At 43.4% G+C, this 18,643-nt stretch overlaps 1 protein-coding gene across 15 annotated transcripts in view; it reads right to left on the reverse strand.

Annotated features, from left to right (window-relative positions):
• Positions 1-18,643, reverse strand: part of PPFIBP1 (PPFIA binding protein 1) — a 103,262-nt gene that overhangs the window by 35,357 nt on the left and 49,262 nt on the right. For 13 of the 15 annotated variants that reach the window (XM_031555213.1, XM_031555208.1, XM_031555207.1 and 10 more), the window contains 3 exons: positions 14,578-14,739; positions 12,281-12,486; positions 915-1,001 (listed from right to left, as the gene is read on the reverse strand). In XM_031555213.1, the coding sequence (XP_031411073.1) occupies positions 915-1,001; positions 12,281-12,486; positions 14,578-14,641 (357 nt within the window). In that variant the 5' untranslated portion in view covers positions 14,642-14,739. Of the gene's footprint in view, positions 1-914; positions 1,002-6,454; positions 6,695-12,280; positions 12,487-14,577; positions 14,740-18,643 lie in introns of those variants that run through there. The other 2 variants (XM_010715550.3, XM_010715556.2) reach the window with 2 other exon arrangements.

The raw sequence follows: 18,643 nt of genomic DNA on the forward strand, positions 1-18,643 counted from the left end.
TGGAAACTTCTGCCAATCTCCTGGTTGACACACTGCAATTTTTCATCTCCCCTTCTGACTCATCCTGACAGTTTTTGCAAGAGTTGCTGTTGCATTTTATGGCCAACAATTTTATCTTTGCCTGTGACAATGTATTGACTAAAGCTCCTGCCTTAGCAACCAAATTGCTAAACTTCACCAAATGCCAGCTATTCTGCTTTCCAAGTGATCACACACAGTACAGCACAGTGTACAGTTTCTCCCTTTCACACGGCTTCTGAATAAACCTTACATTTTTAAACCTCAAAATTTTATTTTGAGGAAACCTAGAGCATCATTGGGAAGGATGGCAAGCTGGCTGGAGCACACCCTGATGCTTCCACAGACATCCCTCACGTTGGATGCGCATTGGGGATTGAAGCATGCTTGTATAGACAGAGAGGTGCCAGGTAACCCCAACACTAATGGCAGGAATAACCCAGCTGGCCAGGGCACCTGGGGCTGAGTTCCGAGGCGACCCATTGTTCAGACTCAGTGCAGCCTGACAGGACAGTAGAGTTTCTGAAGAGTTGCTCTTTTCCTCCTGCCCATCAGCAAGCCCCTGCAGCTTTAGTCATCTTGCATGAGAAGAGTATGTCACCTGATATGAACAGCATGCAAACAGCCACAAAAAAACAGTGATCTTACAGATATATATGTGAGCCACCGGTGGTTTTACAGACCTGCTCAGCAGACCCACAGAAAGAAAGGCATTTAGACTTTTACTACAACCTAATAACGCATCTTAATCTGGCTTAACTCTCAGGTATCAGCGAGCTCTCTAATCATTGCCCAAGACAACATAATTGCAAATACGTCCTCAGAAATGTAATCACATAATACCAAAAAGTCTTATAAATGCAAGGGAAAAAAAAATCATTTAGGTGATGACTCACTTGCAGAACAAGAGATTCCTTATCATTTTCCAGACGAGCCAGCCTTTCTTGATACACATCTCCATTCCCAGATATGTGTCCATTAGTCTGAAAAAGACAGCAAATATCATATTGTCAGTTATTTCATGATAAGCAGCATTCTTCTGTACAGCTTTAAAATCATTCACTGTGATGTCATTCACTTGTCATTCATCAACACTGTGACACTTAGCACTGCAAGGAGGACACATAACATGCAGAATTATGATCCATACATAACTCACTGACAGCGTGGTTTACACTGATTAACACTCTCCCAGGATCAGACAAAGTTATTGTCTTGTACACTTCATCAGCTTCAAATGACAATCATAAATAATTTGCAATGGCAAACACTAACAGTAACATCAACACAGACAAGCTTTAGAAGCAACTGTATTATAATAATGACTTGACTTTTTCATCTGTGGACTCTCAATATTGATAACATTAAGATTTTCCAATTGAAAAACCTAATGTTATCTACACTTTTGAAGATTACTATTAGTATGCACCATTCAAGATTGGATTTAGAGATTCACTGGTCTCCAAAATGATACAAACCAAATATATTCTCAACAGATACACGACCACAGTTCAAGACAAGAGTTGTTCAGGGGCTTAGAGACGAGAAGGGAAGAATCTTCTGGTGAGCCAGTTCTGCAGAATTCACTTACTGTACATTCAGCATTTGTTAACAAAATTTGAGCTCAGTGGTGTAGCATGTCAAACAACACTTGCAGAGACAAATACCACAAGACATTCAGCAAGTGAACAAAATCAACTTAGAATCCACAAAATGCGCATTAGGCTTCTTGCAAGTCAAATGATTTTATTTTCTTTTTAAACATACAGTAAGAGACATCCTTTTATATCAGGCACCTTTTACTGGGTATGGGTGAACATCTGCATTCTAAATGCAACTCCTTATAGAGCTGCCTGAAGCTAAGGAGAAACAAAAATACATACTAATGCTATCACAGTCTACAGGAATCAGCAAGTTACTTTCTTTCTCGAGCTGGGAGAAGGATTTTCCTCTCTCCATATTCAAAGCTGTCTCAAAGCCCTTTGTGATGTATGCCACAATAACGTCTCAGCTCAAGAAAGAAGTTCTTGTTCCCATCATTGCACGAATGTGTGGTGTGGTTGATACGCCCGAGGGACGGGATGCCATCCAGAGAGACCCAGACAGGCTAAAGCCATGGGCACAAGTGAACCTCTTCAGTTTCAAGAAAGCCAAGCGCAAGTCTTACATAGCAACCTCCACTGTAAGTACAAGATGGGGGATATAAGGATGAAGAACAGCTCTGCTGAAAAGCACTTGGGAGTACTGGTGGATGGTAAGCTGGGCATGAGCTAGTAATAATGCCCTTGCGGCCAGACTACCAACCATATCCTGGGCTGCATCAAAAAAAGCACAGCCAGCAGGGTGAGGGAGGTGATCCTGCCCCTCTTCTCTGCGCTGGTGAGGCCTCACCTGGAGAACTGCATTCAGATGTGGAGTCCGCAGTACAAGAGAGACATGGACCTGTTGGAGTGCGTCCAGAGTGCCACAAAATGATCCAAAGTATCTAAAACTTCTGAGGTGTTAGACATCTCATTATAACATATATAACATATATAACATGTAACACCTGAGATCAGGCTGAGAGCTGGGGCTGTTCAGCCTGAAGAAGACTCAAGGGAGACCTTCAGCATCTAAAGGCAGGATATAAGAAGGAAGGGGACTCTTAGGAAAGGTCGGTTGTGATATGATAAAAGAGAATGACTTCAAATTAAAAGAGGGGAGATTTAAGATTTGATATAACTAATTAGTTTTTTACAGTAAGAGTGATAAGGCATTGGAACAGACTGCCCAGAGAGATGGTGGATGCCCCACCTCTGGAGACATTCAAGGTCAGGCTGGATGGGGCTCTGAACAACTTCATATTGCTGTAGATATCCCTATTCATTGCAGAGGAGTTGGACTACATGACTCTTCCAACTCAAAAAATTCTATAAATTGTTTAGAGGAGACTGTGAAGCTGTTCTGAAATTCGGCATGCTCAGCACTGAGACTCCCACTGACTTTGAGGGGCCCTGGCCTTTGCTTAATGTGCAGTGGAAAGAACTAAGCCAGTGCCTGCGATGTCCCAACTACCCTGGCAGGAAAGGCTGATCCCACATACGAGCTGTGCGCAAAGCTCAGGCTTCTGTTTGTCTCCCTTTCAAGCAGGTTGTGCCCCCTCATGCTGTAGAGCATGTCTCAGGAGACTGGCTGGCTGAAACACCTTTTCTGTATTATATGCTTGAGTTTGGGCTGGAGGGAGGAACTCCTTTGTGTGAAACTGGAAGAACGAAACGCTCAATATCATCAGCTGAAGACTGGATGCAAAGCAAATAGGAAGAGATATCAAGTGTTTGAGCTCACCTTAGCACTATTTTCAGGTAATCGGGCTGTGTCAGACAGCTTTTACATTAGTAGCAAATGGATCTTCCAGACACGCACGTGTAACTGTCACAAGATGACCACAATATCTCCCCTGAAATCATCAGAGCTACTGCAGACTAATAAAGGATGCTCCCTGAAAATTTATACCAAAACCTCATGCCATAATGATACCCTGTACCTGAATTATTTAGCAGCAAATACCAGGCCTTCTGACCATCCAGAAACTAAACCAATGCACAAGTAATCTACACCTCTGAATATGCTCAGAGTATGAGTGCTTTTCCCCTGATCTCTACCAGAATTTACCTCGTATCATAGTTTTCCCATTCAAGATCTTCAGGTTTTTTAACACTTTAAATTAAGGTGAAGCAAATCAAAGAGCTTCCAACATAAACTTGTTAACAGCTCAGGTAGAAGATTATGCTTTAAATCTTGTGACTTGACTTCCACGCATACTACAAAAAACAGGTTTTTCTGTACTTTTGTCATTCTGTGTAGCTCTCTGGTAAAGCCTTTCAGTATCAATTTCTTAGTCTGAACTCTGTAACACAGAACACATTTATCAACAAAGCATGTGTCTGTGATGTAGAAAAGGGATATTCAGTCCCCACTGCAAGCAGGGTCTAAAGGTGCCCCAATTCTGCTGGGGCTCACACCAATATCCTCTCCAAAGCACAATGCTCAATTCCCCGCCTCCCAAACAACTCAGCAGTGCCCTAACCACTGAACCTCTTTCTACTTCTAGTGTGACCAGACACAAGTTATCTCAAATCACAGACTGCGCGAAGAGGTAAATACTGGCTTCACACTACAATGCAAATGTCTTTACAGTGCTGTGAAAACCGATGAGGCGTTAAAGCGGAATGTTAGTCACTGGGACAACATCTTGCCATGGCACCTTTGTTGTTAAACTCCATTCGCATTCCTCAAAAAACTCTTTTTTTTTGTTCAGCATATTGTTCCTGATTTTATTTGAATTATTTGGAGACAGAGTTCAGGACACAGTTGCACTTTGCCAACAGAAATGGAGATGAAACGCTAAGAGCCCTGGAAAGAACTGGAGTAAAAGTTGTTCTGCCACAAAACCAAACAAAAATATGTCTTTACATAGTAAAGTAGTAGTAGTGCGCTCTGCATAAAAGCTGACCTCCTGTAGTATACTGGATACTGTAGTGTACTGGATATTCCTGTAGAATACTGGAAACAAAACATTGTGTACAACCCAACATCAGGTTGTCCTTCACTTGAAATGTAATTAACTTCTCCGTAATACCTGAGATTGACTTAACATCAGAGCACATCTTAGCTGTGACAAGGCAGTCACTGTCTACAGTCATCCTGGAGGAAAAGATGACAGCAAATGACAACGCAGAGAGGCCACCACATCAGTGTTTTAGAGTAGCAGCCCCAGCCCCTTCTGTATTAGTGCAGAGATCAGGGAGCATCATGCAGTGGACAACAGCTGCCCAATGCTCTATCACATCTCTCCCCTGCTCTGTCCTCTCCCAGGAAGAACAAAGTTGATGCCTGGTATGATTTTCCTTCCAGACAGAGAAGGAGGAAGAGAGGAGATGACAGAGACCAGCAACCATCGCATCATGCACCTACTAAAAAAATAAAAATAAAAAAGAGAGTATTTGATTCAACAGCAACTGTAAAGAGTATTTGGGGCAGCTGGGAGTTCTGTACCAAATGTATACTGTCAACAGTTTACAAGCTGTGGAAGACAAGCTTTTCCATTTTCCGAAGAAGATTTTTTTTCATCAGCAATTTAGAATTTATCTTCAACTAAGTGGTTAGACTTTGCATGTGTTTTCAATTTAGGGATTAACTGCATAGCACTGTATGGGAAGAGAATGCAGATTTACCAATACAATCCTAAAAACAAAAGAGCAATTATCACAATGCCACTGAGGCTTCTCAGAAGTTTAAGGTTAGGCATTTACCTAAAACGCCTTACAAGATCAGATCCAGTGCACTTAAAACTCTGCAAGATCAATCCATTGCTAATCTGCTGTGTATTTGTAAGCTCTGTCTGCAGACGTGTGTCAAAACCCACACTAATCTACGAAGTATTATTCCTATAATAAGGAGATGCATCACAAACTTTCACAGTTTGCCTGTCCTCAGTCTTCAATCCATTTTTCCTAAAATATAAGCTAACATTCCAAGCCACAGAAAAAGTTTCTAACAGCAGCCTCTGTAAGCATTCTAAAACAAACAAACAAAAAAACATTAAAAAAAAGTCTTACTTGCTGAATTCTCCTTTCAAAAATAGAACCCAGTTTTAGCTTATGGAGCTGATTCCTTTATTATCCTTCATTTTCTTTTCTGCTTTTGAGACAGCATAAGCAGAACAAGTCACACTGTTCTCGCTGAAGATGCAAAGCTGATTTTTCTAAGAGGCACTGCCACTCCACAGAATTATTCCCTTGTACAGCAGATTGCACAGTTCTGACCACCAAGCCCAGTCAACAGTCGGGCAAGTGGGCCTTCCCTGACATCTCTTTCCTGACCATCTGGAGTTAAATTAGAGCTCATTGACATGCTTAAGTTGTTCAGATTGTTATAACACACATTACCTACACTTAGCTAAGCACAGCTACCATTGCTTGGTCTGTTTTCTCAGTGTTGAACCAGTTTGCGCGCAAGCCCATCGCTGCCCTCTAGAACCTGCACCTCCCCCTGCAGCCCGGTCCACATGCTGACCGGCATGCTGAGGCTTTCCCAAAGTTCACAGATAGATCCTCCCTACAGGAAAAGCAGTGAAAAGAAAAAAAAGCACACACTTAAAATCTCTGCATTGTTTTTTCAAGCCTTTCAAATAAAAACGAATTCTGAAAGAAAAACAGATTGAGACAGAGATTTGCTGCGAGGATTACCTGAAACATTTTCTAAATACAAATAGCACAGCTGTTGAATTGCACTTGAATTGAAAATGCAATCGTCTCAGAATATTCTGTTTCTCCAGCAGCAGCTCAGCTGGTTTCTTGCCCAGGAGAGACAAAACGCTAACTCCCTGACAGCACTGCCCAGCTATGGCTCATCACTGGGAGAAATGCAGGAGCCTGAGCAAGCAGAGATACCCTACCTTATTTAGCCAGACGCAGTGCCCGTGGATGTCCCAGCTGTACTCCATGCTGCTCGCAGCTATCCTCATGCACGGAGGGATGTGAGCGGCCGTGGCAGGCAGCTGAGGTACAGAGCAGCAGGAGCAGCGCCCAGCAGTGCTGTCAGGGCTCCTCCAAACCCGGACAGGGGGTTAATCAAGGGCAGGGCTCCCCGTCTCACCAGAGCTGCAGGAGAAGGTGGCACCAGTCGGGAGATGTGGGAAGCGGAGCTCGGCTGCAGCGCAGCGCTCCTCAGGCGGAGCAAACAGCTCCTTCAGGAATTAACACATCAAAGCCCGGGAAACTCAATCCCTCTTCTGCCAAGAGGAGCTGGAGCCTCCTAGGTCTGCCAGTAGAACAGGGACCCTGGCATGCACACCGCTCCCTTCTCCCTGCTGCAGGACAATCAGGAGAAGGCTTTCTCTTCTCGATAGGCTCTTAATTGTGAGATCGGGAGAAGCACATGTAATTCATGTGTAGGTGCCAAGAAAAAGAGGAAGGAAGCAACTGACTAACTGGTCCCAGATGTTACCAGTGGCTTGTCTCAAGTTTATGCTGTACTCTAAACCATGTAAAATGTGACAGTAATAACCAATGTTCACCCTCACATTTCAGTCCCAATGCACCCAGTACCTTCAGCAGCACAATAAATCCCAACTATTTTTGACTACTAGAGCCTAGCTCTGCAACTCCCATGATTATCTAAAAAAGCACAGCTTTTAATATGAAAAATGAACGTTTACTACTAATGTTGGTAGACTAAAAAGTCTCAAAAACAGGAATGCTGAACAATCCAGAATAAAAAAGTAGAGCAGAAGAAGAACAGCAGCTGTGCTTTTCAAGCTAAACAGATGTGTTCTGGATTCAGAATGGTGATTTTCGAGTGCCGTACCACTGGGGCTATCTTGCATTCCAGTGCAAGACTGTACAGGTTGTTCTCACCGCTGATAAACTCTACCAGGCATGACAATGCCATGCCAAGACATGCTGATAATGAACCCACATCATCTTCCAATATTAAAAGCACACCAGTCTGGACGATCATTCTTATCAAGAAGCATTTCAAGAGTTTTCAGAGGTAGATTTCTCATGAACAAAAAGTATTACCAGGAGGCAGTTTATAATGACAGACTGGTGGAGTATCACAAGGCTCCTTTCATTCTTTAGCTAAAGGAGAGATATCAGACAGGCGCTTGGTGATAAAACCTATGTGCCACACATTACTTTCAATAGCTAAACTCAGCATAAGCACAAGCCGAGCCAAATGAATGCACTGCACGCCCACACTAAGACAATCAAACAACAAACTTTGGTTTGAAGACAAGATGTTTCCATGAATAAAAAACATGGGATGACTTCTGGCTAACCAAACCACTTTCACCACTTGGGAATCACCCTGTTTTCCAGACAGGCTAGTCTATCTTTGCAAGACTACAAGCTGTGTTTATCCAAGCAGGAAAACTTCCCTCTGAAATGCAATAACCTCGGTGATTAACTCTCACTACACTGAAGAAGAACGGACTTTTGAAAGAATGTCAAAAGCTGAGGATGGTCTGTGAGATATCACTCTGGATTGCACAGGTTCACAGCTCACACTGTCATCCCCAAGCGAGTTGACAGCATTCTTTCAGAAATCTTTGAAGGCCATTAAGTTTCTCATTTTTTTTTTAATACTCTCATCATATTCAACATACAGTGCCACAGAGAGTTAAAGTTAAAAATCGCAGCTGCACTTGTTGCTATGGACCACGGGGAGTTTTACAGAAAAAGTCACAGAATACCTGGAGTTGGAAGGGTCCCACAGGGATCATTGAGTCCAAGGACCACCCAAAATTCAAACCCTATGTCTGAGAGCAGTGTCCAAACATTTCTTGAACTCTGGCAGTCTGGGGCTGTGCCCACCGCCCTGTGGTGCAGCCCCTGTCCCTAACCCCAGCTGCCCCTCCCCTGACACAGCTCCATGCCGTTCCCTCGGGCCCTGTCGCTGTCACACAGAGCAGAGCTCAGCGCTGCCCCTCTGCTCCCTGTGAGGAGCTGCAGCCGCCATCAGGCCTCCCCTCAGCTCCTCTGCTCTGGGCTGAGCACACAGAGGGACCTCAGACCCTCAGGAACTGCCCATCCACATTTACCTATCACCCCCCTTTTCAATAAGACCTATCTGGTTTCCTCTTTTCGGAAAGGTCGATTCAATAAAATGTATTTTTTTTAAAGTGGGGAAAAAATCAGAAATAAAACTGTCTTGCTTATTTCAACTGAAGAGGAACTGCAACAACCAGAAGCAATTCTTTTGAGAATTATTCTTCAAGAAATGAACAGATCAACTTCCCACTGTTGGCATTTTCCAACAACCCCAACACAATGGGCTTGGTCTTGCAAGAGGCAGAATTTCAATTGAGATGGTCTTGTTACTGGTAACCATGTTACAGATTGCTCACATGTCTATATCCAAACCAGAAGCTCCATAACCAGACTACAGCATATGTTTTATTAAAGCACACATCGGAATATATTATGCATTTCTGTTGATCAGAAGCGATCTGAAAAGCCCCAAGACTTTGGAATAGTTGCGATCTGGAAATGTGTTTCACAGCTGGTCCCCAGAGCAAGCATATAGTCCTAGCACTTCTGAGCTTAGAAAAGGCTTCAGTTGTTTTCTAGACTTTGAAGAAATGGCCTCATTTCCAGTTTAAGTTGCAGCATTTACCTGCCATCCATTTGTACAAGGAGATGTTTGCAGGGTTTCAGCAACACAGAGATTAGTTTTCAGCTGTAAATGGACAACTGGAAATGACATGCTGCAGTTAAACCAGTTTATTTGTGCAAGACAATGCCGCAATTACAACTTCTCTGAACTCCCCAGGGGAACCATCTGATCACTCCTCCTGGAAATGCTCTGCCAGATGTCCGCGCTCTGTACACGTGCTCTGGTGTCACGTGGCCATCTGGCATCCACTGGTTAAAAAATTCAGGATAAGGCACTACAACTCTTCAGTCCTTTCTGAGTACATGTCACAGACTTCTCTAGTACTACCCATGCACACAGAGAAGAGCAGAAAGGAGGTCACAGTGGCACAGGGACAGAAGGCAACTCATTTGGACATGGCAAACTTGAATCCTCTTCCTTATTTTACAGAAGCAAGAAACTTCAGAAGACTGTTCAGACCCTTTTCCCAACTAGGGCATCAGCAGTTTCTCTCTGGAGACCAGGAGAGGATTTTTCTCTTGTGACACACTGTTTGGCAGCAGTGAACACTATTTTTGTTTTCCTTTGAGACACGAGAGACGTGGTTACAGCTTTGGATGGGACGTCATGCACCAGTTCTAGCAGTTTTGAATAGCCTAGTGGCTGCAACTTTTCATGCATTGAGGATTAAACCAATTTCACACCAGGGAGGTGTTTTCCCTTCCTCTGTAAGAATGGACACTGCTTCAGAAAGCCTTCCTGCAAATTGCCAGGGCAGTTTACCCAACACCTGCTCTGCTCGGATAGGGACGGTGAGACTGTTGGCACCTATAAATCCCTGGAGCAGAGTACAAAGCTCAACTTTCAGTTTTTCCTACTTGGGGTTTTTAAGGATGCCAGAGAAAATCAAGTAGTAATTTCAGGCAGACTGAGGAAAATAGAAACAATAGTTATTTCCTGCTGTCTTTTGCAGAATTATTTTCAGTACTCAGGTGGCTGTAAGCTGAATAGCATAACAGAGCCCTTCCTCTTTCCAGATTCAGCTCACAGCTGCAATGAAAACCATTACTGCCTCACCAAGATGCGGTGATCCATGTCAAATGAGTCTGAAGGATCTCATTCCAGCTCCTAGCAGCCAGGCACCCCTGAATCACACATTTGCAGCCCCACAGGGCAGTGCCTGCCTTTTACCTCACTAATCTCAGCAGACACTGCAGCTGTTGGGCTCCTTTACTCCAGAATGGGAGTAAAAGCTAAACCAGCATGGGAGACCAGCATTTCTAAACAGTGGACTACCAATAACTATGCACTCCACGGGGAGAAGTTAATTTTCTAAGACTGTTTATGTAGCACGTGAACATTTATTTTTCAAGGCCATACTTGCATGAAACCTGTGAAGCCTCTTGACTTCTTCTCCAGACAGAGCAGAGACTAGTTACAGCGATGTTCACTGCTGTATGTTACAGGAGAATGAAATGCTGATGCTAGCAGGATCTCTGCATTTTTCAAAGATTTGACTGAATGTCACTTCTGCCTCCTCCTCCCCCATCTTAATAATGTTGACCGTGATACTGACAGTGGCGGTGAGAGCCAAGCACCACTGGAGTCAGTAGAAAAGCTCTTGTGTGTTTCATTAAGTTTGAGGTACTCTGAAATGAGTAGTTCAAAGCAAAATAAAATCATTTTAAAACAACAACAACAACAAAAATAGAGCACTCTCCCCTCAAATCTTTTCACAAGAGCTACATAAGCTGTGTCACCCTGGTTCCCTCTCTGTCCCAGGGTGCTGCACCCAGCTTGCATACCGCTAGGTGGCACATCAGGTCTCTCCACGCCAAGCTCATGCAGCCTGATGCCCGGTTGTGCTCTTCAGGCGCAGGCTTTGCAGCAATGCTGGCGTGGAAGCACGTTGGGCTGAGGTGTGGCATGCTCTAGCTGAGCACAGAGATAAAATCGAGAGAAAAATGCCATCCCATGCTATCATCCATAGCCCCATGGAGACCAAGTCCCTTCTGAGGGGAAGCATCACATCCACCCTGCAAAGGGAGAAGGTGATTGGCAGCTTCCCATGTTGACAGCCACCAGTAGTAGCAATGCATTGGGTGCAACACAGAGCCACCACAGCTGGCCTGTCCAGCATCAGTCAGGAAGCCTCAAACCAGCAGCATGGCATCACTTTGTCCAAGGCCACATGTGTCAGAAGAACAGACCAGAGCACTGCCATAGGCAGATATGGTAATACGATATGCAGAAGCGCACACCCTCAGCTGCCATAACAGCTGCAGGCTGACTTAAACCCTGAAACATAGCTTCCAGAAAGAAGCCTTGATTTCCAGTGTGAGGGCATCTCTGAAATCTATGCACACACATACGCCACTAGAGCAAGGCAAACTGCCACAATTTGAGCACAAGGACTCGTTGGTGGCCCTGCTAGGATGTCACCAGTCACAGGACACACAGAGGCAAAACCAGTCAGAGCTTAGACAATGATGTCATGTAACTTGCCTTTTGATGAACACATGTTCTTTCCCACTGTACTTTTCACATAGCCTCTATTTTTAACTCTATTTGATTTTTGGGAAAACCAACACGTAGGGAGATAACAACCCTACTTGGTATATTTTGGTGTATTTTTAAAACAGAGATGACAAAAAGTTGTGGATTTACAAACACAGAAAATATAAATACTGTTTGGTTTCTAGGTTAAAGGGATGCTGAGCTTTTATCACCCACTTCTGTTATAAATCAGGTAAAGAAACCCAGTAACAACTCCGGCCCCTGTAGAAAATACAGTGCCAAAAAAGCTTTTTAGTGAAAAGTTCACATTGAGAGCAACATTTTTTTTTTTTCCATTTATGTGTCTGACTCCTATAAAAATGCCTTTCCTCAATCCTCTGAAACAAAACTTAATTTACTGAAAACTTTTTGCTCACCAAAGCGAGGCACAGTGTACATCAAAGAAAACAAAGGCCAAGTCACTGCACGAGGTATTGGGCAGCAGCTTTTCTGAGACCCCACAGCAACACTTCCGAAACAAAGCCCTGTAAGTTTGGTTCTACGAAACCAACCCAAAAGCTTCCAACAGCCCAGCATAGAACACGGGTGAAAGAAAGTGAGACCGTACCATTTGACTTTGGAGCCATTCAATCAGAGCCTCTGCTGTTGAGTCTGGGACCTGGCAGCGCAGACCCTCTTTCTCATCTGCCTCCATCATCTCCAGCAAGCCCCGCAGGTCCTCCACCAGGTGCAGCGCCCGCAGGCCCCCCATGAAAGGAGAAGTGGGGGACTGGCAGTCAAAGATGCCATTGGAATATTCCAGCGCCTTCGAACCTGGGTAGAGTAAAACCACACAGTGAGGCATAGGATAAGCAAATAGGACAGGCAGCTATGGGAGACCTGCAGCAAGGATTAGAAATGTCATGTGGCATTTGCTGCTGGCGGGAATTGATCTTAAACTCAGTGCAAGTGCTGCACTGTGCCCCCTCCATGCACTGTGCCCTGTATCACCTTGCAACTTGGAGAGGGGTAAGCCCTTGCTGACACGTGTTTGGAGTTTCAACATCTCTGACAGTTTTAGTGGACAGAAGGAGGTGGGCTGATCAGACAGAAGACACGTGGCACAAGAGTGCCCAACAGCTCAAAGCATAGGCTGGGCTGCTGCACTCAAGGATTTTGGAGGCTGAAAGCACTGCGGAGAGAACAGGCTCAGCTAGTAATGCTCTGAGTCACCCTGTAGAGGCTGCACGACCCAAGTCAGACACTGATGGTTTTCAGAGGAAGCTGTGCTCAGTACTCTTCATGCAGAAATTTGTTTCGCTGCTCCAGTGCACTGGAATTTTGTTTTACTTTTTCAAGAATAGAGACATATGAAGACAAGTAAAAAGACGAAATCACTTCAACAAGGAAAAAAAAAAAAATAAAGTTCAGCAGCTAGACATGTTAGCACTGATGTTGCATGTTAATAAAGAAAATATATCTCTTATTTGCATAAACTCACAGTATTTATGTTTGACCTACATTAAAAGTTGCTGCACGCTATGTAAGGAAGGAAACTACAAATTCAGGATTAAAGTTGATTTTAATAAACCCAGCTAATTCCAACTAGAATTTCAGCACATCGATTTGTGGCCTTAATACTGTAAAGCCTCAGCACAATGAGATGTGCTCATGACAGAACATTAGCTTTTGTACTGTCAATTTTTGGAAATTACAGAGATATGCCATACATGCCCTGCCATGAACCTTCATTCATCTCATCTACGAAGCCAAAAAAATGCAAGCATAATTCCCTTCAGAAAAAAATAGAGAAAAATCCCCACAAAAGCATAAGAGCTGATATCCTTTTATTATATCATTTATTAGGTCTGCTCAGACACATGGATAAATTAGGTCTATGGTAACTCAAACACCTCAATAGCACTTTTTTTTTTTTTTAATATTAAATCTTATCCTGCCATAACCAACTTAGGCTCTTGGAAACACAGATGGCGCTATCTGATCCAAATACCAGTATCTACTTGTGGAAATTTCCAAAGTCACAGCTTAAATGTATTTTTAGAGGTCATTATGATCCAACTGAATCCACTTCACACATGTGCCTGCTATATGTTATTAATACTTTTAAGAAAACTGCAAAGAAAAGTTGTTGTTTAAGCAAAACACACACTGTATGATTTCTTTTTTTTCCTCCCTAAGGAAAACTATTTTAGGTGGAACTGCTAAAGATTTCATTACCATGTTGCTACTCTTACAGAATATTTTCTCAGCTTGGGTAGCTGTTTGCATAGCTTTGCAGGAATAAGATAGAAATATTAACTTATTGCTGCCTTGCTCCCCTGCGTTGTGAATTTATATTATTTTCTAACTCATTATATTCAACATAAAAAGTCCAAGTTGCATACTTTTCGAACCCTCTCTTTAGAGCACTTAAAATTTACAGGTACTTAGAAAAAGTGTTAATACTAAAGGTAGGTCCAGACCAACCATTTAGACCCACAGCATTCCCATTCTGAGAAAAGAAAAAAATCGATTCATGTTTTAACTCCTGAGAATTAAGTGATGGCCAGAATAGCTGGCATTAGTTAATCTTCATCTTCCTGCCTTGCAGTAGCTCTTTAAACACATCCCAGTTTGAAATGTGCATTGTCCTTGGCTTTCAGGGTGCTATGTGCACCAGAAGAACTCAGCCTCTGCAAGCAGCACTTTGATACAGGCTGGGAGAAAGCCTGCAACCAATTCAGCTGTGCCTGTGTGTTAGAGTGTGCAATACACCCACTCCATTTGCCTGTAATCTCTAAGTCACAAGGCAAGACACCTAACAAAATCACCAGCACACTCTGACCCCAGTCTGGCACTCCACATTCTGAATATGAAAAAGGAGGACTGAAGTAGTTAAATGAACAAGCAGCTCCAAGCATTTACCTGCTATTATGCCATCCATCTGCTCCAAGGCCGCAGCAAGCATGTCACTTGCATCACTCATCATCTTCTCTCTTCTTGGGAACAATCACCAGCTACACCACAAGGAACAATAAGACACCAGTAGTGCAAGGTGGATCCAGAGCCTCAAGTCAGCTGTTCAACCTGCAAAAGAGAATTTCACTTCACTGTGTGTTCTCTGAATTCAGACACCACCATCACTAGACCAGTAACAAAACTGGGGACATTTGCTGTCCACAAGATCTGAGACATTCATCATCAGAATTGGACAGGCATTCTTAATAATCAAAGTACCAGCTTAATGACCCAGGCTCCTCTTTGGCACTTCAGAGAATCTTGCACAGAAGACAAAGGCCTTCTAATGCTAACAGGAAGCAGCAACTCAGAATTAAACCCCGCTAAAGACGTCACTTCCAGCCTAGTGGTGATCCATGCTGTAATGCTGCACCTGCTCTCACCATGAAGCTCCTGAAAGTCAGAACTGGACCTCAGAGTATTCCCAGTTGAGTCTACAAAAACTAGCTTGCAGAGCAGCTATCTTCATGGAGTGGAGCTGGAACCACAGTGGGCTCGAGGCCAGCACTGCTGTGAGGTGAGCACATGCTCAGATGCTCTGTGGAGCTGAGGCCACAGAGGTCTAAGGTGCAGCTGATCCTTCCAGCCCAGCACAACAGACACAAGCCACGGAAACGGCCCAGACTGCCACAGCTTTCATCTAGAACAGGATAGACTACTTCTGCTATAGGCACACTCGTAGAACACAATTAAACAAACACCAGGAAGGAAAACGCACTTTAACCTTTTGCATACCCTGCTAATTGGTTTTTGTATTAGGCCGCACTGCCGCTGACATTTGCCCCAACAGAAGCAATTAAGAAAGTTGTTCACAGTATCTCTGGTTTAAGTCCTGCAACAGAGTCTACTAAAACCAAAACGTATCAGAAATACATGTTTATAAAGTACATTTTCCCTCCTACAAATCACCTTACTGGTTTGACCCAGCTGTGAGGTAGCTGTTACTGAAGGCTGCCAGCCAGCTTTGCTGAAATGCCAGACCAAAACACCAGCAAATACTTCACCTGCTGGATAACAACATGTATAAAAAAGGTCCAAACTCTAAGATAACTGCTGAATGACAGCACAAAGACTAATGTTCTTTTGGCAAATGCCTAGCTTTATTATTACTTAGTTGCCAGAGTTATAAAAGCCAAGAGAACTTTAGAAAAGCTTGAGAGAACTTCAGAAAGTCAAAACAGCTGGAAGTCAAGGCACTGCAAACCTTTACAAATGTGGAAGCACCACAGTTGAAGACTTCCAGCCTTCAAGGAGGCAGAATCTGATTTTGAACACCGTGTAATTAATTAACTTCAAGGAGTACAATCCTGCACAATATGCAGTTCCTGCAAGATATATAGTCCAGTGCCTCTATGTCTGCTTAAAGGGTTCAGGGAACTCTGTTTTTGCAAAGACAAATTTGCAAACACACAGACAATTCTGTAAACAGTCTCATCTTTTCTCTTTTAGGATTTCCTTGTTCCAATATCCAGATCCTGAGAAAATCTAAAAAGTATAGGCATCTACGAGCACAGAGTGTGAATGACTGACATTGGATTTCTCTCTGCAAACCAAGAGTACACAGCCACAGAACTGCTGCTGATGCTGCAGACAAAATCCTGATTCCTTGTAGCTCCATGTGGAAAGGGATCACCAACAAAATAGTAACAGCCAATTAATAAATGGGAACTAGGAGCGCTTATCTCAACAGTGTGCTATAACACCTCATGGGAAGCAATGAAGACTACAGAGCCAGCCTCTCTGCAGCACCCAGTGACAGGACAAGAGCCAGTGGGGACAAATGAAAACACAGGAAATTCCAGTGAAACATTTTATTTGCAGGCTCAAAGTCTGATATAAAAAAGGAAAACTTTATCCCTTACCACATCTGCTCACACTGCACCCCATTTTTCATCTTATGTTTAGGAAAGACATTAAGTGGAGGCAAGGAGCTGCTAATTTATGCTTCAACAATACAGCCAAGGCAAGAGATAAATCTCCCTTTGCACTTCATCTAGGCACAGCCCCCCAGAACTATTTCCAAAAAAAACCCACTTCTTCCTGAATAAAAGTTGTCCGCGCTGACCAAAAATCCCCAAGACAGCTAGCAGTACTGATGAGAGCTGCTGGACAGACAGTGGGAGGGACAGAATCCAGGATGCCTCCAGCATTTCCCTGCTATTACCTGGCCCTACCTCTGAGGCCAGCAAGATGTCAGCCTGCGCACAGCTTCCTTCCCTGCTATCCTAAAAAGGAGCTGCACCTCCAGGACCAACAGTGAAAAATTCTAAGATAAAATTTGGTGAAGCAAGACCACAAGATCACAGTGCTCTCCAAAAACCCTTCCACCATCCGTGGAGCATCTTTCAACTGCCAGAACAACCTTACAGCTGAGAAACTTGGAGAAGCAAAAGAAAAAAAAGCCCCTAACCAAACAACTGGACACAATGCAATGAGATCCCATTTGCCCAGCTATTTGGTCCTAAAAGTGGTCACTGAAAACTAGGCTGGAACAGCACATCCTGCTCTGGCCACTCTCCCAGCACAGTGCATCCCATCCAGCAGTCAGGAAGCAAAACTGTTGCAATAAAAAACAATTTTGGAAGCATTCTTCCCTTGTAATGGCACAGAATCGCTTTTATCCTTTGCACACCATCTCTAGCACACAGGGAGCGGATGGGCAGGGAGGAAATCAAAGACCTCATACACCAGCAAACTAAAGAACCAAAATGCATAAAACAAGAAAGGACAACAAACAGCAGGAGGAAGAACATGGAAAGGGAAGGTGCAGGGAGGAGACAAACAAATGCAATTATTAGACAGAAGCTGTAAGTCAGAGTCTTCTGTGGATTACAGAAAAAGACTACACTGTAACATCAGATGATTACTCACTGTGCCTATCAAAGAGCATCGACTTGACAAGGTTTGAGAGAAGCCCATGCTGACCACTAAACCAACTGACCTTTCCTGTAAAACTTGCTCCTTTCTTCGCTTTGCTTTTTACAATCCTGTTCTAATAGAAAGATAACCTGGAGAAAACTCACGGACTTTTTTTTTTTTCCCCTTCCAGTGTCAGCTAAGAAGCAAAAATCCTAAAAAAAGTTCCTTAAGGAAATAAGGAATAGGTAATATTTCAGAGGACACTGAGTGGTTTCAGTTTCTTCCATTCACAAGAAGAATCAAAAAGGGAAATCATTTTAATGCAGACAGATCTATGACATGGCAGATGAACAAGAAACCATGGCACACACAGAGACCAGGGTGAAGGCAGACACATGAAACACACTCCTGGCAGAACACAGCCAAGAGCATACCTGGGAGGAAGGCACTGACAGCACCCTGTTTGACAGACCACTTAAAAAAGCTTTCCCTTGCTTTCCAAGAAAATGACTTACCTTTTGTATTCCTCCCGTGAATATGCACAATCAGTGCAAGCTGGGCTGGGGGTGGGGGGTTGTTCAATTATTTTTCTAAAGAAGCAGGTCCCTCTTCTAAGAGTTCTCAGCTGAACACTGAGCTCATACTGACAAGAACAAGCACTGCTTCATCAAGGATGTATTTACAATCCACCTTTTAAAAAAATTGAAAACACATGCAGCTATCTGCTCTATCGGCTGCAATCAATCCTATCACTGGCTATATCTCCACTGCATCCCTGTCTGTTCGAGAGATTATGCTAGTTGGCCTTACTTGTTTAATGTCCTCTCCTCTGGTCCCGACAAAGCAGTCTGGTTGCTAGGGCTATGCTGTTCACTTTTCAGTAGGTGGAGATTTTTATTTTATTTTTGAATGACAGACAAACCCTCCGGCTACAGAGCTAGCGAAGCTATATTCCAAATGACTTACAGACGAAACAGAACGCTCCCCTGCAAATGAATCCAAGGAAAGCTACAAAAACAAGGGGCTTACAAGCTTTGTGAACTGCAGTCACACAGGAAAATTGTCTGAGTACAGATTTCAAAATCAGACATTTAATGAAGACGGCAGACCTTAA

This window comes from Meleagris gallopavo, chromosome 1 (genome assembly GCF_000146605.3).
Source record: "Meleagris gallopavo isolate NT-WF06-2002-E0010 breed Aviagen turkey brand Nicholas breeding stock chromosome 1, Turkey_5.1, whole genome shotgun sequence".
NCBI lineage: Eukaryota > Metazoa > Chordata > Aves > Galliformes > Phasianidae > Meleagris > Meleagris gallopavo.